Here is a 27847-nt window from a genome sequence, read left to right on the forward strand (position 1 = left end):
GTGGCGTGGAATGAACAAGACTTTGGTTTCCATCTAAGAAAAACGGGTATGATACTGAAAATGGACACAGATATTAATTTTGATGTAGACGAGAAATGTTCAGTGAATTCTGACCGGAGTTCCATCGTTCAGAGATAGGGTTCTGTAATATGACTTGAACCCTAGATCATATATACCCCAGATAGGTCGGCCTTATAGGCTTTGACGTTAACAACTTTTGTCAGGTTTACTACGCTGCCATCTAGTGGTTACATAAGAAGTCACGTCATCATTCCCATTTGAATTGCATTAGCGACTGTACTGCCATCTCGTGTTCGATTACGGCGGGCTGCTGGCGATCCTGGCGGTTGTTCTCTTCAAAGTGCAAACGATTTTAACATAGCGATGATCTATCTGTTACTTGAACCCACGACACGTGCCTCTCGGGTTCACTTCCCTCTGGAAGAAAGACTTGTAGTCTACCGCTCTATGCCGGGTTTGAGGCTGCAAATATAATTTTTGTGCCAATTTAATAAAGGCCCAGCCGGCAACTCCATGCGTCAGTTGTACGTGTGTGCATTATCATATAAGTGCTTTTGAAAATGTAGAACCGAGCACACAGAAAGTCGTGTGTGTTGTCAAGAAGCGTGAATTATCTGTCCGGACGGACTCAAGTGAACATTGCTGAGGTAATACTATAAACTCTTTTGCGGGTGTTTATAAACCGGTAATGAATAAGAGAGATAGCAGTTTTTAACGACATAGTCATGTGATGCTGGTTCCATAAAAGGTCGCCGGAGTTTTCCGAGAAGGAGGGCGTTTCCGAGCATTGCCGTATAGTGCAGCAGGCAATTAGGCTAATGAAACTGATTAGCTCGCCAGAGGGTCTATACACTCGGCACAGTGCGAGCTCTTTCTTGAACCCGATACTACTGTGAGCCCTCAAAAGATACGCAACATAAATTCTAAAGATTTCAGCAATGAAATTACGTCCGTGTTTCCAGCTACTTTAATTATGATTACCAGTTTTTGTCGACATTTTATGTGTGGCATGTATTTAAAAAATGCTATATTTGCGTGTACTTTATGAGCATATTTCATATGTCAATATTAGGAATACGAGAATGTAGGCGTTTTTCATTCCTACTTTCTTTGAAATATTAGTTCTTCTTCTTCTTCCTCTTCTTCTTCTCATTATTATTATTATTATTGTTATTATTAGGCCTATTATTATCATCATCACCATCATCATCCTTTCCTTTGTGAATAGCGAAATTCACAATTTCAATTACAGGCACAATGAAGGAAAGACTGCACGTGGTAGTTTTAAAGTTGTAGATCTACTGACAGACCTGTGTCTAGAATTGACTTATACGTCTAGTTTAATATCGAACTGATATTTGTGTTTTAATTATTATTACAAGGCACAGGTACATGAAGGCCTACTCCACTAGCTTTCCACATATCTTTTATTTGCACAGCGACAAGGGAACTGTTTATGAGTTCATGTCGAAACCTCCCATAAATTAGCGCTCACACTACTGATAGGTAAATATCACAAATTAACTACCCACTTTGACTGTAAGAGTGTGAAAACTATTTTGCATATTGCGTTAAGAAACACTGGCGCGTGCTCGGAGAGAGTGATTGAGTTCCTTTCTTCCGTGAATCGCTATCTTTCACGTGACACTCTAAAGAAAGAGAAGTTACGCACTCAACGCGCTGCGCCAGCCGTGTGAGCACTATGTACCCTAACTCAAGGCGGAATCCACTCACTTTTTTCAGTAAGATTTTATTTAAGCTTCTATTTAGAAACCTTATAGTTAGTGATTATAGTTATTTTATTTCTATTTCTGTTGTTGTATTTATATTCTGTAATCTGATATGTTAGTCTGTATTATATGTTCTTTATTATTATATAAATACATTACAAGTTATTTTGTAACTATATTTGTAACTATAACTATAAATAAAGTAAGGAGAGCTAATTATTTACAATCTACAGTGGAAGCTCCTAAGTTCGACAGAAAACAAGTTTGACGTCTTATAGCTCGACTGCTTACATAGGAGAATTAGACACGTCCCTATACGGGCACTAAGAAATTGGTTTGCCATTTGAATGGGAATTGGTTTTGTGTCTTGTAGTGATACTTTTGTTAAAGGAAAACAGAATATTTTATTGGTTAGGACATCCATATTTAATCACTGTTTTTAAATTAATGAACTCTTTTTTTTTCTATTTGAGAATTGTGCCGTTTGTGAGACGGAACTGTCGAAACCCACAGTGGTATTAGAAGCGCATACACAAGTCTCGGGGCGGACAGAAAATGCAAGTACAGTACTGTATTCGTTGATGGATAACCAATAAGACTTTGTATTCATTTCACCTGCCACACCCACTACCCTTATTGGACTGAATTTTCAATTCTGTTCAGTAGAACTTAGGAGAGTCCACTCTATTTGTTTATCTGCTTAGAATTCTATGTGCGCAGTTTGAGGGGAGGTTTCGATATGAGCTCATTGATAGTTTTTCGTAAGTTGTACCTATTAGCAGATTTTTAGGCTATCTTGATAGGAGATTTTTGTGTCATAAATATAGACACTTTAATATTAGTTCCTTTTTTTTTTTTTATGTAAGAGAATATTCGGTCTACTGGAGTTTATAGCCTTAGGCCCCTACCGATTCGTATAGTAATAATAATAATAATAATAATAATAATAATAATAATAATAATAATAATAATAATAATCATCATCATCATCATCATCATCGTCGTCGTCATTAGTATGACGCGAAAATCATAAGATAAAGGACACACATCTAGACATGATGAAGGAATTAAATTTCAATTCTCCTTCTCGGAATCGAACGGTTCCACTAACTTTAAGCTGGAAACGCTACCGCTCGAATCAGACCAAAGGACTGTTACTTCAGTAATATTACTACACCTTATAGTGAGATGTATGTGGATGTAATGTCAAATTATGTTTTAAAAGTCCTTAACTTTGAAGAACAAACAGCTAGTTTCCTAAGTTTTTACGTTGGATTTCTTTGGAACATTTATCTGCACGATAGGTGGAATACAATAATACATATTTCGGTTTATGTTAGATTTTTCTGAGTCACCGGAGTGGAATGAGATGGCACTGCTTATACCGACGATAGACCGATGGCAGGATTGAAACAGATGGCGCAGACCGGCCCCAATCTTGTCCCCAGAGAGGAGACGAACAAAGGCAAACGCTCCTCTTCCAGAATCAATGAATCAGACAACAGTGACGATCATACAATAAAACCCCCAGCAAAAACGGGAGGCCCCTTTCGAATTATGTTTCTTGCCTGGTGCCGTTATCTACAACTCTCCTCTCGTCTTTGAAAAGAGCTGCATGTATCTCCTGGGTACTCGAGGTGGGAGCGGGAGGAGGAAAAAACCACGTGTAAACCTATATGACGATGATTTGCCTAAGAACGGAGGTGTATGGAGTCTGGAATAATACAGTGTGAGATTCCATTCTCAAGATATCCCAAGATACAGCACATACTTTACTTTATTCTGACTAGGAATGCGACGTCCAAAATTCATAGAGCCAAGTAGTATTGCTTCATTTAAACAGCCTTCATATTTCATAGTTATGAAATCACATCGTCCTAAAATTTCAATCTAATTTCCAGTGTGCGAATGCAACATGCTACAACCTTTCTCACAAATAAGAACGTAAGTCAAGATGACCTATTAGCACAGACCTGGGCGCTAATATCTCAATTGAGTCACTGCAGACCACCCTTAACTCCCCACTCCACCTTCCCCGGCTGAGATAGTAATGTTTTGGTGCGGTAGAGTCTTAGAATGCATTTGTTTAGCATGTACACTATTCAATAGAGACCCTAGTTTGGGAAAAGGTAAAATGGATGCAGGAATTGATTTAGAGGAACTATATTTTATAGATAAGTCCCAATACTGCCTTATGCCGATGGCATTGATATTATAGGAAGATAATAAAAAGCAATTAAGGAAATCTTTTTGGTACTGAAAAAATCTGCGCGAAACATTGGCCTAAAAATTAACGAAAACAAAACAGAATATATGGAAATAACAAATAAATCAAACGATGAATTTTTTATGTAGATAAATATAAATTCGAAAAATTGGAAGACTTTAAATACTTAGACACAATAATTATAGATGAGAATAAATTGGGCAAAGAAATTGACCACAGATTAAGGTTAAGCAAAACAGAATATTTTTGACTCAAGAAAAAATTTAGCTCCCGATGCCTTAGCCTTCAGAGACTAAAATATATAAAACTCTTCTGAGATCTGTTGTCAGCTATGGCTGTGAAAGCTGGGCTTTAACAAAACCACAAGAAAATAAGAAAAATATTAAAGAACATTTTTGGCTTTATATGTGAAAATGGTAACTGGTGCATTAGTAGGCTATAATGTTGAATTGTCTGAGGCTTATGGTGACATCGATATAATTAGAATAATTAAAACCTCAAGGATTACATGACTTGGACACTTTTACAGAGAAAAGGAAATGGAACCATACCGTAAATTCGCTTTAACAAAAGCATATGGTTAGCGTTGAACAAGATTGGAAAGTATTGGGAGAATTAAGTTGTAGAAATTGCATTTTCATTGCTTCTGTAGTTGATTTTGCTGTACACTACTAGGCCTATACGGAATTTAATAAGCGCTGTTCTATGACTTCTGTTTTCCTTTCTTCTATTTGGTTACTGTCCATATTCGAATCTTTACATTAGAGTTTAATTTGTCATGATTGTAATGTCTTAGTGCAGCTTGCTTTATCAATATTTGGTTGATACCCCGTATTTCATTAGATCTTATTTTACTATGATTACTACCTATCGTATTGATTTTTGTCTCTATTCCATGTATGCATTTTTTTTTATTATTTTCCGTACCTATATTGTCATCTGTTATGGCAGGCGGATGTATTAATAATAATTCCTAAATAATTAAAATTTAACATAAGTATCGGTACGTTATTATTAATTATATGGGATTAATTACATGATAAAAACGCAAACAACAGAGTTCATAATTTTCAGACGATTGTTTTACCCACAATAGGCGGTTAACGAATTTGACATTAGGCCTACTAAGGTTTATTGAAAAGAATACAATTCTGAACTATTTAATTATCATACAATTAAGATTTCGGAGTCATAGCTATAAACAAATGCATACATAACAAGGTTTTCAGTTTAGTTAATAAAGAATTATAATTAAATCGAAGAGTTTTAGAAAAATGCATTGATACAATACTTAATACTGTATTTTGTTAGATGTCATCGGGTGTGTAACCATTTTTAGATGCCAATTATACAAATTAGGTTCTACACCATTCAGCCAAGTATGAAATACACAGAATTAGCTGTAATTCAGAATTTTAATTCAAAGATAGGAATTAAAACCGACGAACAGAATTGCTCTGGAGCACCGATTCGTATTATTTGAATTTGAAGTTAGAAGAGGGGAGTCCGTCCCATGATAGCACGTCAACAAAAAGTGAAGGAGTGAACCTTCAATTGACTCTTTGTATCGTGTAACCAAACAGGAATAACGGAAAGAGATTATGTTAAAACTTTTTCGAGATTAACATCTGTATAAAGATAATAGTTTTTTACGCACCATCGATAGTTTTTAATAGTTTACAATAAATGCAATTTACTTTCTCAAGACACAATATAGTCTCGGTTATGAAAATTACTAAATAAACTTATAATAGCGATTTAAAAATGAGTTTGTATGTGGCTGTTAGATCATTTTTCTGCGGTATGTGGATTTACCCTTCTATCGAATCTCATTATTAACTTGTGCTTGAGTAATCTGCTGTGATATGATGTTACGCCTGCAAGTGGCTCCTCTAGCGGTGCAGATGTGAACAACCTGGATGTGTCTTTAGTAGAGTCGCTGATGCTGTTCTAGGTGCTTGTGTCAAGAGTCCCAATTAGGCCCTAAATGGGAGCAGGCGCCCCGCATTTCGTTGGTTCTGCGCCTCCTCACCTCGTATTGTACAGCACTACCTCCTACTCAGTGCCGCCGCACAAATTACAGTTGACAGCTAATCTTAAGACCCCGATTCAAAATCGAGCGTCGCAATAGAAAGATTAGTAATGTGAACCTTGGAGCATTTCGTATCAAGAAAGAATGTCGGATCTAGTACCTCACAAAGCCTGCTGCTGAAATAGGCCCCATTCACGATGAACATTAAACACAAACATAACATAAGCATAAAACCTTGTATCTGTGCTAGTTAATGAAAGCGTTCACAATGAATTTTACTACGTAAGCGGAAATTTAATATTGAACATAAGACATTAATACGAATGTTTGCAAATTTCACGTTACTTTGAAACAATAGTCTAATTGAATAATTTCGAGGGAAAAATTGTTCCGGGGCCGGACATCGAACCCGGGACCTTTGGTTTAACGTACCAACGCTCTACCGACTGAGCTACCCGGGAACTCTACCCGACACCGATCCAATTTTTCCCTCTGCCCATCCACAGACCTCAAAGTGGGCTGACAACCGTGAAGCAACCGACTTCGAGTGCACACTAACTCCGTGTGACTTAAATTGTGGTTTTCTTTTAACGAACAGTGACGTGTATTATGCAACTTTACAGGAAGTTATACCTGAAATCTTGATTTGCACATTAGTCTAATTATTACACAATCATTGAGCAACATGATATGCTGAAATGACGGCATTGATATGTTTTCAGGATTAGGCCTACTAACTATCTTTACGGTTATGTTTATGTTCTCATTGTGGATGATGGTAACGTTTACATTCTTAAATTAACGGTTATGTTTTCGTTATGAATGTGGCATGAGCGCTAACTTAAAAAATGTAGGCCTCTACGTTACCATAAAATTAAAAATACCTGAGTCTAGCTGTGTTATGCTGCAAGTTTTTATAAGTAAAACTACGTCTGGAGTTACGTAGGAAATGAAAGTCATGAGTATTTTATTTTGTTTCGTTGTTATAAGTTATAGTTTCTATAGGTACTGTATAACTGGAATGAATTCTTGGCCCGCGAATAATGGGCGGTGTTAGGAAAAGTATGAAAGAAACATTTGCGTGTCGAAGCGATCTAGGTATAAGACAGTAGCTCTGTTTCACTACATTCGGCTTTCGACATATTATGGGAACTGTTCTGAATCCTTCCACCGGTTTTTGTGCCGGACATGTTCGACGTTTTCACTACTACTTTCACAAACTGAGTCTTGTAACTCTTGTAATTTAACTCGCAGATTAATTATATTTTCATCCACTGAAAACGTTATCCTGAAGCTACAGAGCGGGGTACTGCTCTCTTCCGTATCTCAAGTCACACTGACGCAATCGGCCCTTACTCATACCGCTATGCCGAGCAGAGGTTGTTAAAAACGGCTATTTTCGCCGCACTCCCACCCCTCATGCATCTGGTCCAAGTGGTTTACATATTGTTAAGAAGCGACATCTGTCCTCTATCCAACTGTAAACATAATCATTAACTAACTCTTATGGTTTCCGTGCAGTAAGCGCTTCAAATCTTTCACTTTTTGGGATATCCGAAACTTCGTACGTACCCCTTTCTCCCCCACACTCTGGGAAAGACGTAGTTTTACGCCAAAAATCCTAACACTGTTCACAATGGAAACATAAATATAACCGCAATGATACTTGGTAACCATGGAAACATGACAATGATGTCATTTCATCATATTCTTCAGCGCTTTCCTACTATTTTTATCTTCTCAGGTGTTATAGGCCTATTATTTCAAGATAATATAAACAAATAGAGAAACCAACCTCACTGCCGCCGGGTGAAATCTGAAACATTAAACAGATCTAAGCAATTGAAATTCTATATCCAAATTAAATCTTAATCCAACATCGAGGTCGCAGGCTCATTAGCCATTCGAATGACTTTACTGCACAATGATGCGACGACGAATATTTTCAACTAATCGTGAAGATATTGAAATATTATACAATATTTTAATTCTGGTGCATGATTGAGACTTGTAGCTACATAATTAACAATACTAATTCGTGCTGAACTTGGTTAACCTGGTTCAATCCCATATAACAAAAATTATATTAAATTTAATTAATATAGCCTATGTTAATCAACGTTATTTGCTTTTCCTGTGCTACAGATAACTTTGTTTGAACTTACGTATACGTTTTAGTAAAAGCCATGATTTACAGCCAAAAAAAAAAATATATATATATATATATATATTTTAGTAATAAAGGCTTCAATCGAAAAATATATTCAAGACGTTCTTTTCTTGCAACTTCAGTAGTAGCCTACTGATAACTGTACGCTGTTATAAAATTTATTTCAACGTGGACATTTTAACACGAGATTTCACTGAACACGAATATCACCTTCTCTTTGATACATTCCCCTTTGATTATTCTGGCCACGTGACGAATTAAGTTACAGAAGACACGATGAAACATATCTTGTCTCTTGTAATATTACTTTCATCCCTTCTATGTTCTACTTTGCTTACCGCACGCTCAAAAATTTTGCGTTGCTTTGTTTTCTATTGATGGCATTACAGCTCCGTGCCATTAATTTCAAGGCGCTAATTGCTTGCAACTAATTAATAGGGAAATAGCTAATTATGACTTTCTAAATTACTCAAAGGAAAAGTCAAAAGAAGAAGTGAGAGAGAGAAAGAGGGGATTTAATTCACAAGTTACTATTTCTGCGTGTGTTGGGACATGGCGAAGAAGATTCAATAGGAGGGCTAAACGAATCTTGGAATAGACAGGAGTTAGTAGGCTTAAGAGAAAAGAAACGGGAGTGTTGAGAATAAGGTAGTAGCACTATAGGGTGAGGAGGGGTAGAGAGTGCAAAAGAGCAGTGAGGTGCGCGGGCTGCTCGAATGCGCCCAGCGGCGCGGAACCAATCTTACAAATTACCGGGTTTGTTGAAGTTACGCCATTCAGCACGACATTTGTGGACGGGGATGCAACCCTGAGACGCCTCCTCCACCCCTTCCTCTTTTTTAACTTCGCCCCGGTTTCAACATTCAAACTACCCCGGTATCCAATGCGTCTTCTAAGTGCCATTTTCCTCCATTGCTAACTTTTATTTTCCTACGTTGGAATTAGGCCTTAAAATTCCAATTTGGCCTCAACTCTTCATCCCCAGCTTTCAAAGCAATTCCTCATGAAAGGTCGTGCATGAGTATACACCATACAGCATTGTTCTACTGTGTTTTTACTGCAATATCTTATGACATGCGGGGGTTCTCCATGCCCCGGATTTACAGTGTATGCCCCATAGAATATATAAACCTTGCTACCTGTCAACATTTACATGCATGAATCGTCATTCTCTTCCTCCATGTATATATTTCGTTCTGTGGAAACAGAAAATGGACTAGTTTATCTCCCTTCTAAACATACATGTGCTACTCGACGTGGGAAAATTTAAAATTCAACTATATAATATAGACTATAAAAATAATTTCTGTGATATTTAGTCGTTCCGAATCATTCATGGCTTTTTGGAACATGAATTATAATTTTGAAATTACTTATTTAAAGAGTTCAGTGTAATTTAATTGGCAATATTTTACAAGTTTAAATAGGCCTATAGCCTACACTTTCTTAAACTGTAACTTTCGCAACTTATATTGAAGAAGAACTTACAACATACGTTATTGATATCCATGTCCATACGATTAATGATGACTTCCGATATAAATTTGGCAACTGTAGAGTTCACCTCAACGGAGATATCAGTAATGAATTCTAAACAAATTTATTATACAAGACTTAAAATTAATGCGATAAAGGAAAATATATAGGCCTACCAAGAAAACTTAATAATAATACGTTAAATTAATAAAACTGAAAATTAGCTACGACTTTAAAGTTTTCATATTAAGCTTAAAATTAAGCAGAAAACAAAACATATAGAATACTCAAAGAAAGAAATATTATTCTCAACTAAATTAGGTCTAAACAGTAAGTTAGACACAGAGATGAATCGAGTTAATTATAAGCACTAATTAAATTAAAAAAAACAATGTATATAGCAAAACCTTAATTAGAAATAAGAAAATAAGCTTACTTTTAAGCAAATCAAAATTAGTCCTCTTAAGCCTTGGTTTTTCTTAACCAAAGCATGCGACATGAGAGGTGCGACGCCCGCCTCGCACAAATCCGGACTACACGAGAGATAGTGAGTTGTTTCGATAGCTGCAAGGTGCGCAGACTTCGCATCTCGCAGTTTTAGAAACCACTCACTATCTCTCGTGTAGTCCAAATTTGTGCGAGGCAGGCCTCGCACCTCGCAAGTCGCATGCGTCGGTTCAGAAAAACCAAGGCTTTAGTGAATACAGTTCTTTATCAATGCTTACTTAATGTTAAACAAAGAATAAAGGCAAACTTATAATCTTGAATTTATAATTGTGTGTAACTCTGACAAAGGGAACTGACGGAATGTATGTTTGTGTTACAGGGAGTTCTACTACATCCAGATGGAGAAGTACGCGAGGCAGGCAGTCAGTGAAGGCGTCAAGAACGCAGAAGATCTTCACGTGAGCGGCGACTCAGAGATATACCGGGTCCTCAACCTTCATTATAACAGGAACAACCACATAGAGGTATGGGGTCCACAGGTGCGCGCTCTTCCTACCTACACTACTTCTATTTCTCTGTTGCTTCGCTTTCTTGCTACTTCCGCGTTCCTGAAGAACACCGTGAACTGAGAAAAATCACGTATTACAGATGTAGGCTATCTAAATAAAAGAGAAAGAAAAGGGTGGTATCCTAGTTATAAAGTGACAGTGGTAGTCAGTTAAATGGATTTTCAACAGCACGATACTTTGTTTTTCCATTGATAATATTGTTCCGAAATGATAGGAACTTTATCTAAACGCTATTATTCAGTCCCTTTCTCTATTTGTGCATCGAACTTTTCTCTCTATTGCCAAGTAAATCGGCTATAATATTAACTACCACTGAAGTCCAGAGGGCATTTTGTGGCAAATACGTGTAAAACGGAGAAGTGCACATTCACCGATCAATGTGCACATTATTCAAAACGGCTCACTGACTGTGCACGATGGTCCATGAAACATGTAATTTTAAACATCACTGAGTGATAGAATATGCGTTGGGATTTTAAAAATGGTTTAGCGTTTTAATATAAATTATTAACGACATGTAAAAGCCATGAATAAAACACAATATTCATTGCTGTGGATTTTATATTTAAATAATTCAATTTTATAATTGGAGAGTTCGATAAATATAAATTTTATTATTTATATATACATAGGCTTATGACGTAAATGCTTAGCTACAGTCATTTGCCATAAATTTACTTTCCTTATAGTTACTCAAATATACCTTCATAAAACATTATAATTTCCATATAATGTAGGCCTGAAATATGTGTAACTAGAAGAATTGTCAGTAGTTTATAAAGAAGGCTGGTAAGACTGTTGATTAATAACAAAGCAAAGATATGTGAACATAATTTTATTAGAATCATATTTATCTGTTGCTATTGTATTTATTTTATGAAACAACAAAGTCCTTAGGAACTGAAATTTTTATCATTTTTAATTTGTAATTTTAAATTTAATTCGAACGGTTAAAGTATCCGCTTTCCGAGTCAGAAACCTAGATTCAAGTTCTGGGATGTTGAAATAGGGTGTTCGTCTACAAATATAGTGTTCTAGGAAGAGCTGGAAACAGGTTGAGAGAGAAAATACTGTATTCCTAAATTATTTCATAATCAGAATTGTAAGACATGTGATATGCTCTTAGACTATTGTCTTCGACTGGAATTTGGAGTCGCAGGAGATCCATTGTGTGGTAACAAGTTAAAATATGGATTCAGGAGAAACACTGATGGGGATATGACAAATATATTCATATATAATGTGTATGTGTAATTCCTATGTGATTAATTAATTAATTAGTTATTTATTTATCTATTTAACTATTTTTATATATTTTTACCTATTCATTTAGTTATCTATATTTATTTATTTATCTAGTTATATATTACTATTGAGCAAACGTATTCACAATATTAAACAATTACGAGAAAACAATTTTTAATCACGAAATTATAGCCCGCAAATCGAATCCAGAACCTTTTATTTGTAACCGAAAAAGGTTACTATCATTCGATAACAGAAGAAGAATCCATTAATGTAAAATGCTTAGATAGACTGATTTGGCAAAGTTACCTACTTCTTGAGAATAAATTTAATTTTATGTTATACAATCCTTCCATAAAAGTCCTTGAATTGGTTTTTTTTATCGACTTAGTGCCCACTTTTGGAAAGTTAGTTGGCATCTTCGTTGTGAAATCTTTCTAACAATTGAGATTTATAATGGAGGACATGTACTCCAAGTTCAGTGTACGTACTGTCATTCCATTCCCTACAGTCATTCGTAAATTCTTCAGCGACTCTACTCCTTTCCTCTCATCTTAGAATAATATTACAGTCTGTCTATGGTGTTGGAAGGGATTCTGTGTGATATTTTGGCAGCATGCCTGCCTTCATTCTAGAGAATAATTTATTACTCTATTTACCGACTTCCCCATAACCTTGCCATTACTTACCCGTCTTCTCTTTTCTACTTCTTTTTCTCTACCTGTCCCATTCATCTTACTTCACCGCATCCTTCCTAGTTCTATTGTATTACAGTTACAAGAGTCTGCAATTCAATTTAGGTTCCAGTAGTTAAGAAAGCACATCTATTCACATTCGAGCAAATTTGTGTTCTGTTTTCATGACACAAGCGGTTTTCTGCGTACAAATAATAGGTAAAAAATACGATTGCCTCAGAATCCTACAGGAATTTTCATATTGAAATTAGGCCTATATTTGCTAATATGTCAATTGCTGAGTTACACGTTCAAAAAGGATCTCACTCCAAGGATCAGCGTTCGATACAGACAGAATATATTACATTTACAGTGGACGAAGCTGCTATGAAAAAGATAATGCTTTCTGAATATTTCAACTTTGTCAGATTTATTTCATATCTCTGTATAATGATGATGATGATGATGATCATAATAATAATAATAATAATGACAAACCGGAATAAGTGATATCACTATCATTGTTGTCATTAGACTCCATGTGAAGTGTCATTATCACAATCATCTTCATCATCATTATCATTAACTACCACGAACTAGATCTAAATAATATCATTAATATGAACATTAACAACGATATTCAATATAATCACAAACATCAACATCATCATCTACAATACCAACTTAACATCGTCATCATCATCAGCAACATTATCGACTCTATGTAGCGTCCAATGCTGAAGGAAACCTTGAAATTAATAATAAAAAAAATTTGCAAACTTCTCATCATATCTGAGAATGAATATTTCCGCCTTTAACTTGTAGTAAAAAGCAGGGTAGGGCCTAATATATTCTGATGCAATAAAACACATTTTTAAACTCTCTTAAAATGATTGGAAAATCTCAAAATGTTACCTAGCAATTGTTTTATTATTATATAAATTTGTTAGTTTCTCTATATTTAAGCTAATAATGCGTATCTTTACATTTTTGATACTCTGTTGTTTTTTTTTTCGTGTTTTCTTGTGGGAAGAAATTATGTTTAAGGGTTCATTATATTCACTAGGCTTATAATTTTAAAAGAAAATATTTTACGTGTGCCATAAACTCGCTTACGAAATAGACCTAAACCGGCAGGAAGACTAAAGATAAAATGGACTGAACTAGACGTATGATGTCGAAATCAACAGAAATTATTTGCAGCTTGAGGTGGTCTTCAACAGTTTTGATGACATGCAATGTTATGAAGGTCTTTTTTATCTCATTATTATTATTATTATTATTATTATTATTATTATTATTATTATTATTATTATTATTATTATTAAACCATTCTAAATTTAATTTATGAAGCAGAATTTTTTTACAGGTAATGAAATAATAATCATTCTAACAATGACTAAAAAAAAAGGATTTTTACAGATTAACAATGTAAGCTATTCACTTATATAAAATACAAGAAATGTGAGTCTACAGATAATATATGATCCGTTGTCTCCGTCCGCCGGTGCGCATACAATTAATAATCCGCACATGCCATTTCACATTCGTTCAGACGGTTTCGCAGTTGTCCATTGACAGTGCGCGATTGATTGTACTCTCCGCACTCTCGGAGTAATTACTGTACGCAGTTCTTAGCGCTCCTAAGTCTTGCATGTCAGTTGTTTAGATCGATACGCAATTCCAGGGCCCCTCCCGCTGTCGTTTTCCAGCTGTTTAGTCGCGAATTAACGCCCCTTTCTATTGTCAGGTACTGACAGTGACGAAATGCCTAAATTCTTTTATATGTCTTTAAATATTTAAAATTTTATCGTCAGCAGAAATGCTTGCTTAGGTTTGAGACAAGAAGGCAAGAAACTCGATATCCCCATTAACACACTCTAAGTGTCACTCTTCAAATGCAACTAAGTTAACACTGTGCCAATGCAAGTTTTAATTACTTTTAAATTTATTATAAACACAATAAAATCCCATTCATTAATTATATCTGTGTGCAACGTAAATTCTAACCACATGCAATGGAAAAGAAAATACTTGCGAGCGTAAGATTCCTACGATATTATATTTTGAAACGATCAAGAATCCTATTACATTGCAATGAGAATAAAATATGGAAACAAAAAGTCGTTTTAAATAGTGCTGTTGATCGATCAAAATATTTAATCGATTAACTATTTGAATTTAATCGATTAATCGATACATTAATCGAGTTTTGATCGAGTTGAAAAAATGTTTTAATATACTGTAATACACAATTATTGTTAAATTTAACTTGTGTTCGGTGATAAGCATAAGTATTAAATTAATGTTGTATATCTGTATATATTATATCGTTATACTACAAAACATCTATTTTAATTACTTACTAACATATTTATTATCAGCTTATAATTTATTGTGTCAATTTCTCCCCGAATTTTTTAGACAAACATAAATAACAAAAAGTATGAAGATTCACCTAGTTAATACTGCTTCATCCATGATTTTAAACATGTGAGTGCATTCACATGCTCCGAATTAAGTGCCGCTCTACGTTTAGTAACAATGTTTCCTGCATCACTAAACACGAAAAAACTTTGTTTTCTGTCAAACACTTCTCCACGATCGTTCAATTTAAGTCTAAACGTTTCACCAAGTTTACCTCTCAAATTCTCAAATGACATAATGGAATTTACACTTTTCACAAACCACAGAAAACTGATTTTTTTTTCTTTATCAAACTAAACACACAACCTTCATATACAAACTCAGTACAGAAACTGCAACTGCAAAACTACAGCGGTCGAAACAGAAGACTGGCTCCTATTGTAATCGAATTACCAGATTTTAGAAAGAGAAGGTAGTTACGCTCTCACTTGCACACGGTGTAGACTTGTCTATTTTATAAGGGATGAGAGGGACGAATCCCAGAAAAGTATGTATTTCATATGCTAGGAAGATGAGCTGACAACAAGGTGGAAGATTTCTTGGAAAACCATAAAACTTAATAAGGGTTTCCCATTGTGTTTCAACTTTCAATAGAGGTAGACTAGGTCAATGTCCTCATATTTCCATCTCTTTCTGAAGTGTCTGTGCAAAGATTTTCCCTACTTTACCTGGTTTACAGTTAGAAAATAACAGTACTCTTGTGCTTTTAAGTAGTAGAATTTTTAGTATGAGTTTGTATTAACAAAATAATAATTAATATCAACTACAACCGATTAATTTTAATCGACTCGATTATTCGAATAAATATTTTTGATCGATTAATCTTACAACAGAAATTTATCGATTAATCGTTTAAATCCCACAACACTAATTTTAAATTATATAGCGATAGGCTACTAATATAGCTAAATACTAATATACCGTAACTAAAAGTAAATCGACTTATCTGAATCGACCATGTTACCAGAGTTCAAAAAAAAAAAAAAAAACTACATAGACTAATATAAGTGTCTCTGCAATTTTCAATATCAAGAAAATACTTAGGTAGACGCCAATTAAGATACAGTGATAATTTTTGTTAAATTAAAAAAATTCCTCAAACAACTGAAAAAAACTTTGCATGACAGACTGGTTTGCATCTAAGCTTTACATTGTGAACTGAGCAGTCACGAACTTCCACAGTTTATATAACGCTTTACTGTAGCCTACTAGTAATAATAATAATAATAATAATAATAATAATAATAATAATAATAATAATAATAATAATAATAATAATAATAATAATAATAATAATAATGATAATAATACCTCAATTAAATTCAGTCCGTAGCTACAAATCCAGTGGAGCCAAGTTCGATTACCGCTAGAGCACTGAGATTTGTCATCCTTTCTTAAGAACGTGATAGCTTCTGTTTTGTCCCCAGGGATGGGAAGTTACGCGTAAAAAACTAATTTATACAAGATGCATAAAATGTGCGTAAAAATTCGTAACTTATGTCATAAATGTAATAGTTATTTACGTTACAAGACCATTATGTAGAACTTAACATGCAAGCATGGAATTTAAATAAACGAGCGATTTTAGTTATCCATGTGAGCACGTTAAGTTCTTATAACGGTCGTGTATAGTACAACGTTTTATGGTATTTTGAATCGTATATCTGAAGAGAAAATACATTAATAATATTGTAGCCTATTTTGCATGTTGTTGAGAACTTGTAGATAAAATAACAGTTGAGAAATGTCTTAATCAGTCATAATCGGTTACTATGGTAGGAAAATAAAACAAAAGTGTTTACTACAAATGGTTTTGTCTGAGATTAATTTGTAGAAATGGATTGCATTGAAATTCCTAACGAAATATTGATAGAAGCAGAACAAGCAAGCCAAAGAGCTATACCAGGAAAATCACGAGATCGATATTATAAGGACAATATTGACTATTTAATGAATGGCGAAAAAAGAAGGCGATGACCAAGATGTTAAATGAAACGGTTGTGTAGCCTGTCAAGTGTAAAATTAAAATTGCTAGCCCATTAAGTCGTACTTTACATACATAGATTCACCTCTGTTAAACAATCTTTACGATTCAAAATACCATAAAAATGTAGCCTAATAAATTCAAAACTTGCTGTAATGCATTAAACAAACGAAGTGTTCAAATGATACTCGAGTTCGTAGGCTGCTAGTATGCATTGATTGCGATAATTCATTCAAACTCTTCATATTGTCTTCATTTCTTCTATCCTTTGAAATGATACGTCGACACCACACGTGTAGCTAGTCACAGAGTCGATACAGACCTAAGTTTACTAGTCATAAAAGGTAAGGAATAGTGTCTTTGTGCGTACTACACACTTCTAGGCTATTTATAATCATATTGTAAACTGATAGTCTCGAAATTTTAAAAGAATGACATAATCAATTCCAGTTCACAATATAGTTCCGAGGAGTTCAGTAAAAGTTTATAATCAGTGATCTTCAAGTTAGTAAGATTCTGTATTGAAAATAAAAGTTGAAGACGTGCGCAGGGAAGACCTTTGCACGGGAAGTATGACGGACTTGGTTTTACTCCTACAAAACTTGAAAATAAAAGCTGCGCAAAATAATATAGGTCTACGTATAGTTTGTGACTCGTTAATTAATTAATTAATTAAAACACAGCAACACAGTATCTTCAAGCACATAGCAGAGTATGTAAATTATTAATTGACTTCCATGAAAATAATTTATTACGTCGCATAGAAAATAATGTAAAATATTAGTTTTTCTACGCGACGTAAATTACATGTAAGAGAGGACCTCGTTATTTTTTAGTGTTTAATATCAATTCAAAATCCCCACAGAATGTGAAGCCCAATTCTTAAGTGGATGATAAACACACTCAATAAAGCGAGCTATAAATTTAACGAATTACACATTTAAACATCTCTGCTTCCATTGTTTAATTAAAAAAATTATCTGTGAAAATAAGGCGAGAACTCTTACTGAAGAGCCAATGGCAGTTATCCTGTGTTCGCTTTGGAAATGAACTACAAGCCAACTTCAGTAGTTCTCTTTCAAGAGTTGTGAAACAACACAGAAAAAAACACATTATGAAAATTGTTCCCTGTACCTTAAAACAGACACAATGCTAATTCTTGCTCTGATATGTAAAGAAATTTAGCTTTAAGTAACTTGTAGGTGAGAATTGATCACACTGTGGTGTTAATACATATATTTTCTACAATAAATGTGCTTTTATTGTAACGATAAGAACAGTGTGTATAAAATTTCAATGAATATTCTGTTAGAGTACGTTGCATGAAGTCTGTAACCGGCTCTAACTTCCCACAGCGATCCAACGCAACAGAGGTGTGCGTTTGAACTCTGTCATTTAGAGTTAGATCACATTGTGGCAGGAATACCCTACACAATCTCATCACGCACATGAATGTACACGGTGACGTCACGGCAGAGTGCTTGCTATTGATAATAGTGTCGCTATCGGAGGAGATGCATGCGAACTAGTGCAGTAGGTTTCACCGTGGCTCGGTCGGTAACAGACGATTCCTACTGATTACATATCCCACTGAGTGACTAACAGACTTTACTTCTGTAACTTGAAGTATTGTCCTGGTCTTAAGTTTATATCCGGATGTGGCTTGCGCCTTATAAAGGTCTTCAGTACTTTAAATGCTTTTCTAAGTCCTATCACCGACCCTTTCAAGTGTATTAATATGAGTATGCTGGATATTTATATATATTTAACCCTTGGAGCCCAGTGTCTTTGTCTTACTCTGTTTTCTGACCCTGTTAGAGCGCGCGCCATGTACTGCATCGGTTGTAGCCTCCTAACACCAAGAGTACTATATTTGAACATTATAGCATTAAAAATTATGAATAAATATTGGCAAGTGTTAAATAGAATCCATTACACTCTTCTAACACACATTAAACTGTACTGAAAGGAAAGTAGTCAATCACTAAGTAACATGTTCACCATAGAAATAACGATATGAAGGATGTTGGGGCTATACGTGCAAATACACTATGTAAAGAATTTCTCACGCTTCGAAGTTCGACATGAAAAAAAAAATCATATTTTTTAATAGGCCTACTTTCAGGAGATTTATTTTCCCTACAAACACCTGCTTAGTTACGTGGAGTTCCGAGCTTGTGGGGGTTGTCTAACTCCAGGCTTGCCATGAAAGTCTTTGGACTGTGACAGGTAACTAAATAATTTAACGTGTATCCAAATACAAACACGTTTTTTATAGGCCTACCTTTTGCATTAACACATGGCATTAAATTCATTAATTATTTTGTACTCTAATACGTTCGAATTTCGAACACAGCCTACATTTTATTCTCATAAGGATGGTAGACTGCAATAAAGCAAAGCATTGAAAGTCATGTTATCTAAATTATCAAAGCCACCGGTGTAGCTCAGTCGGCTAAGGCGTTTGCCTGCCGATCCAGAGTTGCGCTCGTGCGCGGGTTCGATTCCTGCTTGAGCTGATTACGTGGTTGGGTTTTTTCCGAGGTTTTCTCCAACCTTAAGGCAAATGTCAGGTAATCTATGGCGAATCCTCGGCCTCATCTCGCCAAATATCATTTCTCTATCACCAATTTGATCGACGCTAAATAACCTCGTAGTTGATGCAGCGTTGTTAAATAACCAAGTAAAAAAATTATCAAAATAAAAAAGGCTTCATGAACGATTTCTAAACTATCACTAAAGGATTAAAATAAATTGACATTTAAAATGGTTGTTATTGAAATAAAAGGAACGTACGAAATAAAATAATCTCTCAATTGTTAACATTTTTTTTGAAAAGCTATGTCATATTACGAAAGGAGACAGCGTTACGTTGTGATCCAAGATTATCGATCTGAAGGCGAAGGGATTCTGTGTCCCTGAGCCTTTGGTACACAGCAATGAACAGTAGTCTGGAAACCCACGATTTGGAAATCGTAACCAATAGTGCTCCCTTGCCACTTTCAGATTCTCTTGTTCCGTACATTAAAAGAATATCAGCTAGTTCAGTATCGGTAAAACTTTCAATTACATAAAATGTTGGTTAGTGATCGTCCTGCAAGGTTACTATTTCGTTACTGACTGAGAAAGAATACATGTGATCGAAAGACGTGCGTATAGTCTAAACTGATAGGCGTTTCATTGTACGATCATTCATAAAATAGCCTATGACTCGTTTATGGAAAAAGTATTAGATCAAGAGAAAACGTAAATAGGCCTACAGTGTTGTTTTACATGGATTTTTCTTAAACGAATATAAAAAATTGCACGTATATCCCTAATATCTTGTATGTAGCCAACGTAATAAAGTCGCTCATGGGCTGCAATAGTGGCACAACTCAAAAATTAAATTTCGAGATAAATTAGTTTCCGTTACTATTAAACTGTAGAACTCATATTATTAATTAATGGAAGCGGCTCCATATGGGTTTAGTTAAAAATAATATTAGATATAACATTTTTACCGCTTTACTCTCCTTGACATAGTTATGATCTATTTCGTTGACTTATGCCACTATTGTAGCCCACGAGCGAATAATATACGTGAAGTGAGATTTCAGATTGTCACGGTGATTGCATTTTGAAGGAATTTGAGGGTTTGTTTTGAGAATTAATGTGTCTAAAGTTTAGAAACTATCGTGCCTCCGAGATTCCATCCCAGGGGTTGGAAATCCTGCAAGGGTCACCTATTTCTTCATGGTTACATTCAGTTAGTCTAAACAAGAGCAAGTCCAGTTACTGTTGCTAGTCAGGCATGAAATACCATTCTGTTGATAGAGCCCCCTGTGTTACTCCGAAATTTCAGAGAGCTTAATCTTAATATACGATTTGTGTGAAGAGTTTTGGTTGCATTTCAATTTGCTCGAAATGTTTAATAGAGGGTTTTCATTTTAGAGCACTAGTCTTGAATATTACATTATAGAGAAAACATTGAAATAGGCAAGGAGCGATGCCTGAATGTGCTTTTACCCGCTAATATCAGCATGTGTATTATACAGAGTGATTCACAAGGATTTGCCGTCCTTTACGGAGCTTATTTCTCAAGACATTTTGAGCAAAAAATGTCATATAAACATAGTTACTATTCTCAATATTTTGAGAGTTACTCTGATTTAAAGTTGTTTGTAAAATACGTTTTTTCTTTAGTTTGAAGGTAAAAGAATAATACAAATAAAGAATGAACCATTCAGAAGTATCATTTCTTTAATTGGCAAGTATTATGAAGCTAAAAATGTGCTGTGAACTTCTCAGTTGCTTCGTACAGACATCTTTTTCTATTTTTAACTAGAAAATTACATTATTCTTACGCACTTATCACAACAATTATTACAAATCACACCACTTCCACCGACTTAATTATTTGGAGTTCAAATTTGCATCCTAATTTACAGTCTTGGAGAGTTACAACACATTAAAAAAAATGTCGCCGTCCGCTTGAGTACAATTGGCCGCACGCTTGTGAACGGCACTCGTCGCGCTACGTAACTGCATACGGCTATCTTTGATTTCCGTAGCGTTCGCGCTGGCTGCTGACTGCACGCTGACCAAGATCACGCGTTCACAGCAATGCGTTCCAATAACGAAACGTAACTCTGTAAATATTGAGAATAGGACCCATGTTTATATGACATTTTTTGCTCAGAATGTCTTCGGATATAAGCTCCGTAAAGGACGGCGAATCACTCTGTATAAGCAAAAATTTTTAATCCATGTAGCACTTCCATACAGCCAATCTTTTTATAACAAATGTTGCATGTCCAGATGTCGCTTAGATTTGGAAGAAATATTTATGAAAGTGTCTTCTTTGTTACAGGTTCCCTCCAATTTCCGGTTCGTGGTGGAACAAACCCTCCGGGAGTTCTTCAAAGCTATTCAGGGCGGTAAAGACTCGGAACAGTCGTGGAAGAAATCGATCTACAAGATCATCTCGCGATTGGACGATCCCGTACCGGAATATTTCAAATCGCCCAACTTCCTGGAGCAACTGGAATAACTGCAGGAGTAGCGTGCTACATCCCACAAGGGATCCGGACGGGTGTGCCCCTGGATCAACGCGTCCTAAGAAGATTGCTTGCGTCTCATCTTCCGTTCGGCTACTCTTGCTTATCTTTCTATTCTGTTGCGCTGCTGTGTTTCTTCCGTAATCCTGTACTTCTTGGCTCCTCGCCGCCACGTCTCTACGACGGGAAGACGGCCCTCGCTTGCCGCGAAGGGCTCATACATCTGTAAACTGTTTCGTTGAGGCAATTCAATGGTAGACTGCCCACAATCGTAACTACCAGAAACTATATTGTCTTTTATTGTATCATAGTTCTCATTGTTGAATATTGTGACCAAGTCCAAGACAACACCAGAAGGTGCGAGCGGTGACTGACCCCGGGACTGGACTGGTTAGCTTGGGGTGCGCCGGAGAGGTACTTCTCTGTACATATTGTGTGCCGATCCTCAACCCCTCACCCCGGCTTTCCGGGACGGCAGGGGCGCAGGGGACCCAGCTGGCCTGTTGCCTCGCCCCTGGCTCGGGTGTGCATTGAGAAGAAGTGCCTTCTCAAACCTTCCAATCAACTTGTGGGCAGTTCTTGTGTAAATAATAACGTTTATGTAATTTTTTATTTAAAACCAAGAGAGTCAAGGCTCGTCTTATAAAATGCACATCTGCTATCCGAGTATTGTGGTACAGATATATTGACCAAAGAGAGTGGAGTTGTTGAAGTCGTGTGCTAGTCGTTGACTGAAAGTGTCGAAGTAATCCGTTAAATAGTTCACACCGAGCTAACAAATGTAAAGATGGTATTGTTATTATTATTATTATATTATTATTATTATTACTACTACTATTATTTCTTATCAAAGAACACAAAGTGCACAACTTAGCACAATCCTTTAGTTGTAGTTACGAGTCACATTGATCTCACGCCATCACGCCAGCCAGACAGTCAGTCGGTCAGTCAGTCAATCAGTAAGACAGCCAGCAAGCTAATGCTAGGGGATGGACTTTTGCTGGTGTTGTTGCTAGAAAGACGCACTGGGCAGATTCTGACCAGAACCTATCGATCGTGGTGAGTTTCCTAGTCAAAAATGTCCCATTGTCTCTCTTAGGTTAATCTCAGTATTTATAACCAGTGGTGAAAACGTAAAAAAATACATGCCTTCTGATGTTGAACGACAATGTAACTGATTTTGTGATATATATACTTGATTGAATTTTACACTAAAGAAAATTTTGATAATTGCTTTTGAGTAAAAAGTAAAAAAATAAGCTAATGAAATGAGAAAAAACGATTTTTTTTTCACAAATGTAAAGTACTGTGTAACTGTGTGCATCGGAAAGGAGAAGAGGATGAAGAGGAAGAGGAGGAGGAGTGTGTGAGTGAGTGCGCGCACTACTGCCAGCTGGGCCGAACAAAGCTTAGGGGCCACCACCAACTCAATACCAATGTGATGATCAGTGGGGAACGAGACACATTCGCAAGTGAAGACAGGACTTCAGAGACTTTTTCTCAACAAAATAAAATAAAAGTAAATAAAAATAGAATATTTGGTCTTGCGAGGCAGACGGCTGGACATGGTAGTGGACGCTCTAGCTAGCTGGCCAAATATCCCTCTGTCACTCAAATACATCACCATCCATAGCAATGAAGCAACACGAATACAGTTTACAGATATAACTCATCAGTTGTACACCCCGATCCCGCAGTCGAAGATCACTTCTACAGTGTAGCTTACGTTGGTTGTCCTTGGTTCGTATCTCGTCTCAACCCCATCCACGTGGCAGGCAGATCCACAGCCCACACCAGCCGCTGGCTGCCGACGTATCGACTAATATACTAGAGAGATAGGGAAAGTATATAAATAAGTTATATAAATAAATACTAGATGTGGAGATGGATGTAACCTAAGATGGTGACAAAGGAGGAGGTGAAGCAAAAACCAAAGTGTCCTTTAAGTTCCGGATTGTTGAGTTCGCCTAATGTTTACCGTATGGAAAGGTGACTCAACAGTTTTGGTATCTAGTCATCACTTAAAAAAATCTCTTTGTCAGCAGCAAGCAGAAGGAAATCAAATCTTGTCTCACACACATACACACACATACAGCCGAGTCGTGGATCGCGGTATCGCTACTCCTTTGTTTCTTTGAAGCTCCATCACATCATCATCGTTATAATAATATGATCATACAATATATGCCGAACAGCCGCAGCAGCGTCTCACAAACCAAACTACGCCCACCACTTCCCCGAACCCCCCAAAGAGCCCGCGCCGCGCCGCCCCGCCGGCCGGGCGGGCGCCCCCCCGGGTAGACACGAAGGCCAGGCGGGCCCCTTCCCTTCCCAGGCTCGCCCAGGCCCCACCATACATTGCTGTATTGAACGCTTTTGAAAACAACAAACAAACAAACAAACGTTGCCAGTGCATCTACTGGATTTGAGTTTTGTTTATTCTTTCCATAGAACTGACATTGTTGAATCCTGCTATGTGATTGTTGCCCTGTAGATTTTACCGTTCCCCCATGGTTGTTGTAGCTTTGACAGGGAGCAAACCCTTACTAAGGTGGTGGTGCGGTGAGGAATGTTTTTCTGTTGGTTTTCACATAGACTTCACAAGTGTTATTCTGTTCCCAGCAGTGACAGCGGTTCCGTTCTCTGTACTCATCACGAGACTTTTCTGTTCTCTTACTACGCAGACGGTTTCTTTCGTTTCTGCACACGGGCCATTCGGATACTTCCCTCATCTGTTTTCATAAGGGTGCTGTTATTTTGGAAATCTCCCCCTCCATTAACGTAGCAATACTTAGATCAAAAGGTAACGATTTGGCGTGTTATTCCTGCTTGCGTTACGATACAGTTTCATTTCACAATAAAATATAAGGTCTTGGCAATGTTTAGGATCCCTGTTCAAACCTCGTCACGAAAAGTACAAGCTTAGTTGAAGCACCTTCGCGCCTTATCTTTATGATAAAAAATTGAGCAAAATGAAATTGTGTGTAATTTTTACCAAAATCTGCCTTACATTCTATTTTCTTAATATACCTAGTGTGATGATTTGCTGTAGAAGAAAAACAATTCTCACGTGTCTGGAAAACATTTTTGGTCGTCGTTATGTTTTTATTACTCTAGCAACTCACTACTATATTATCACTGGCAACTGCCCCAAGGGTTGCTTCCCACCATTACCGTTTGTACGTTCGTTCGTTATACATAACAGGCTGTTTCAGAATCTTCTAGTCCATTACACAACATAGTCATTCTTTTGAGTGTGAGATGTAGTATATGTAAACTGTTGGTAACCTTTGAGCGTTCTGGGGTACGTCCTTCATGTTACAATTTAGTTGGTCACCGGTTGTTGGCCTGTCATGTATTTGTTTTCAAAATCAGTTCATTTCAGATGTTAAGCGATGCGTCATACATTGTTTATGCAACAGAACTGGAGCTATTGTACTTTTATTGTGTGCCCTGTTAACTTGAGTTGTAGCAGACTGCGCATGTGACGTCATCGTGTCCTGTCAAGTTCTCTTTCTGGAGATCGCGAGTGGAGATCCTGAGAAGTGTTCTCAATTTTAAAATAGCTATTTGGACATGGAACCACATACAGTACAGCACTCGCAATAGACTGAAGGCAACTAAACAAAACTCTGATATTCAACAGATATGCAAAATATTCCAGCTCTAGGCATCCACTCAATCAAACTCACTCACAGGGCCGCCTCGTCCGATCTAAAGTGCCTTCAAAAATGTTAATTTTTTTAGAAAAAAAAAACAAAAGGGCCCTAAATAGACCATTCTCGCCCCACCAAAACATTTTTCATCATCTCCACTCCGTTCTTCTATTTATCTCATCAGTTTGAAGGACCCAAACGCAAATTCAAGTTATTAAGATTGTTATGCTGAGAAATACAAGATAATTCCGTTTACTGGTATTATTACAGAAGTATTCGCATATTTAATTTATTGGTTCTTATTTTAACATTGTATTTACAGAGGTTTCATGTGTCATGCATGTAAGAAACCATATATCCATGGTATAGCATTTACTCTAGTTTGTAGGAATACATGATTATAATGATAAGAACTAACTCAATGGTTTTTATTTGACATCAGACCCCAAGTTCACTGTTCCATGCATTCGATAGTTAATTGTTATCGTTGAGTTGTCATGGCCAGGCTTTGTGCGGTCTTCCCGCTGTTCCAAGCCTCTGTTGATAGTTGATCATTCTCTGTTACGTTACAGTAGCCTCTCTCACAAACAAGTTCGGAACCAAACGGAAATGCAACGATCTGACCCGGAAAAGGTGAAGTTGGATATTTTGACGAGTCGTATAGTTTTTCAGTAGTATTTGTCCTCATAGAGGAACATGCAAATTGATAATTTTCTTGAAAGTAAAAGACATAGAGGAATTATTAAACTTACGGCAAACTTGTATAATGGTATGTGTCCTTGTACATACATATATATCCAAACGACTGGTGCTGACTTGTGTAAGTGAAATGCAAGCTCTATAGTAGTATGCAAAAAAAGTTCGTCCGAGACGATTGACATTAAGTACAAAGTAAGAAAAGTTTTCTAAAAACCGCTCAACGTCTGAATCAGACAAGTGTGCTGGAGTTGGAAGTTTTGTGATCGTGTTTGTGAATATTTTTACCTTTGAAAAAGTGTACCTTTGTCGGGTATTCACGGTTGTGGAATTTCACGAACATTCGGAGCCAGTTTTCACACCCTGCACACTCTTCCCCATCACGAATTTCAATATGGACAATTCAAATTGAGCTATGAACGGTTACGGGTTATTTCTGGCTAACTTTTTCAGCTAAATAAATCTATATTTCTACTATTAATAAGAATATGTTGCTTAGCTTCGAATTGTTAAAAAAAATATACTCCAAGTTTTGTGTTCCAACCCAGCACACCTGTATATATATAGCTATGAGTTAAGTCTTCGTGAAAGTATTCCTCAAACACTGTTCCAAGTAAAATGACTCTGAGAGAAATGTCAATAAATTAAAAGAAAATTAGAAAACTTAAGATGCGGAATAAGTAACCCGTATACCAGCACAACGTAAATACGAAATACGTACAAATTTTCCTATGTATAGATTCTCTATACAGTCAGTGTTTTCAGTTCAGTCTGTACTGCATGTCACCGTCAGTCAATCGTGTGTTAAAAGGTTGACGCACAAAAATCAAACTGCTTTTTTTCCTGAACGGCGTGTCGTTGTCCATACATGTTGTTATAGAAGTTTAAACTGTTCAGTGTACTAGTTTTAAAAGAAAACATGAATTCCATGTACTAAACGTTTTTGAAAAAAAGTTTGTGTTCGTCTGCAAAACATAACGTGGAGAGTTGTTGAAACGGATGTGTTTTTTTGATGAATACAGTAATAAAAACTATGCATTTATTTCCAAGCATTTTTCCATATTCGTAAATATTAATATGATTCCTTGCTGATCTGGCTGGGTACAATGTGCAAGCCCGTCACACTGATGTAAATGGCACATCAATCTGACGCCCTGGCTGGCAGGATTCAACCACGTTGGTGCATGGATGCAGGACCACTAATTGGACTTATCTGTGTCGGCGAGCCGGCGAATCAATGCACGTAACATGGGCGACCTCACAAGTCGAATTTTTAGTCAAATGAGTCTGCTAGTGAATGTAGAGTGGGTAACTGTCAGTAACTCCGAGATTCTACTCCAAGAGAAAGCAAAAGTTCTAACTCAATCACAGGAAGGAAAACAAGTCCAAAAAATAAGTACTTGTATGTTATTTAAGACGTAAAATCTACATGTGGAGAGGGGTGTCAGCGACTT

The 27847-nt window shown here is 36.3% G+C and overlaps 1 protein-coding gene across 6 annotated transcripts in view; it reads left to right on the forward strand.

Annotated features, from left to right (window-relative positions):
* pros (homeobox protein prospero) overlaps positions 1 to 27436 on the forward strand; it is a 333848-nt gene extending 306412 nt beyond the window's left edge. For 4 of the 6 annotated variants that reach the window (XM_069828355.1, XM_069828357.1, XM_069828359.1 and 1 more), the window contains exons 5-6: positions 10483 to 10642; positions 21855 to 27436. In XM_069828355.1, the coding sequence (XP_069684456.1) occupies positions 10483 to 10642; positions 21855 to 22034 (340 nt within the window). In that variant the 3' untranslated portion in view covers positions 22035 to 27436. The remainder of the gene's footprint in view (positions 1 to 10482; positions 10643 to 21854) is intronic. The other 2 variants (XM_069828358.1, XM_069828360.1) reach the window with 1 other exon arrangement.
* Positions 27437 to 27847: the final 411 nt, after the last annotated feature.

The sequence above is a fragment of the Periplaneta americana genome, chromosome 6 (genome assembly GCF_040183065.1).
Source record: "Periplaneta americana isolate PAMFEO1 chromosome 6, P.americana_PAMFEO1_priV1, whole genome shotgun sequence".
NCBI lineage: Eukaryota > Metazoa > Arthropoda > Insecta > Blattodea > Blattidae > Periplaneta > Periplaneta americana.